The sequence below is a fragment of the Zalophus californianus genome, chromosome 11 (assembly GCF_009762305.2).
Source record: "Zalophus californianus isolate mZalCal1 chromosome 11, mZalCal1.pri.v2, whole genome shotgun sequence".
Taxonomy (NCBI): domain Eukaryota; kingdom Metazoa; phylum Chordata; class Mammalia; order Carnivora; family Otariidae; genus Zalophus; species Zalophus californianus.
In genome coordinates, this window is record NC_045605.1 from 99,305,457 (window position 1) to 99,307,422 (window position 1,966).

Consider the following 1,966-nt stretch of genomic DNA (forward strand, 5'->3'; position numbering starts at 1 on the left):
AAATATTTATTTGGGGGATGAAATTAATTTTGAATTGATTATACTAGAAAACAGAATTGAGAAGTGAGGAGAAAACATGGCAAGTGGAAGAATGGAATCATTGTCACAACTGAACGTAAACTCAGATTTTGGAATTTTGAGTGTTCAGTTGGATAGCAAAATGACAATCACTTACCTTCAGGAGCAAAGAAACATGATAATTCATAGCACAAAAAAAGAGCTATTGGATTTTTTTCTTACAAGTACATGTAATACTAACGAAAAATAGACTTTGCCACACTTTTAGAGCACTGACAGTTATAGATTTGTTTTAATAGGGAATGGGACAAATTGGCAGGCATGCCATCCCTTTTATATATAAGAAGAGAAAAGCCGAAGAAATCAGAGTAACTTGGACTTCTGATTCAATCGTTCCACAGATGACATGTGAAGAGATGAGAGCAGAAAACAATGCTTCCACAATAATACAATTCATACTCTTGGGATTTTCTGACCTTCCAAACCTCCAAGGGTTACTATTTGGGAGGTTCTCCATCATTTATGTTGTTATCTTAACTGGGAATGGGCTCATAATAATAATAACCAGGCTTGATGCTGCATTACAAGCACCCATGTATTTTTTCCTGGCAAATTTTTCCTCCTTGGAAATCTGCTATGTGTCCGTCACTCTCCCTAGGATTCTGGTGAACCTTTGGACTTGGGATAGAAACATTTCTATGCTGCTCTGTGCCTCCCAAATGTGCTTCTTCTTTATGCTCGGAGCCACTGAATGTTTCCTCCTGGTGGTGATGGCCTATGACTGCTACGTGGCCATATGTAACCCTCTGCACTACCCTCTAGTCATGAACCACACAAAGTGCATCCAGTTGGCTGTTGGTGCCTGGCTCGGTGGAGTCCCAGTCCAGATAGGACAAACATGTCAGGTGTTCTCGCTGCCTTTCCTTTTTTTTTTTTTTTTTAATATTTTATTTATTTATTTGACAGAGAGAGACACAGCGAGAGCAGGAACACAAGCAGGGGAAGTGGGAGAGGGAGAAGCAGGCCTCCCACAGAGCAGGGAGCCGGATGTGGGACTCGATCCCAGGACCCTGGGATCATGACCCGAGCCGAAGGCAGACGCTTGACGACTGAGCCACCCAGGCGCCCCATTCTTGCTGCCTTTCTGTGGTTCTAATCAAATCAACCACTTCTTCTGTGACATCCCCCCATTGATCAACCTGGCCTGTGGGGACACTTAATGAGATGTGTGTCTATGTAGTTGCTATAGTATTTGTCATGATTCTTTTTCTACTTATACTTGGCTCTTATGTGAAAATCATTTCCACCAACCTAAAGTTGCCCTCAGCCAGGGGCCAGTCTAAAGTCTTTTCTACCTGTTCTTCCCACCTCATTGTTGTGCTTTTATTCTTTGGTTCTATTACTATCACTTATTTAAGACCCAAATCCAATCATTCTGCAGGAACTGACAAACTGCTCTCTCTTTCCTACACTATTGTGACTCCAATGTTTAACCCCATGATATACAGCCTTAGAAACAAGGATGTGACTACAGCACTGAAAAAATTATTACTCAAGAAAACAGTGTGAGCATCTTACAGATCACTTTTTAATACACATGTCTCATGGCTATCACAGAAATATAATTTAGTTACACTCCTCTCATGTTTACGATGGCATCACTGTTCATTACTATTATGTAATCATTTGCAATTATTAGGTATTTTAAAGTTCTGGCCTGAAGTCACGTGTGACTGCATCTTTAAGCCAATTAATCAATTTTCAAATGCTCTATTCTTTCAGACAAATTCTTTTTTTTTCACGGCATATTATAAATTTACCTACCTTTAAAATTTTCAGATAATTTCAACTGTTAGAATTGTTTTTAAAAATGTGTAAAAGAAATAGGCTGGCCTTTCCCATTTGTCAAATATATACAAATATTATGCTGGTATTCCCACTTGTATTT

The 1,966-nt window shown here is 39.3% G+C and overlaps 1 protein-coding gene across 1 annotated transcript; it reads left to right on the forward strand.

Annotated features, from left to right (window-relative positions):
* Positions 1–419: 419 nt before the first annotated feature.
* Positions 420–1,587, forward strand: LOC113914628 (olfactory receptor 10AG1-like). Its single transcript, XM_035722935.1, is given in 3 exon segments — positions 420–918; positions 1,141–1,234; positions 1,236–1,587. Coding segments are annotated over 3 exon segments (945 nt in total).
* Positions 1,588–1,966: the final 379 nt, after the last annotated feature.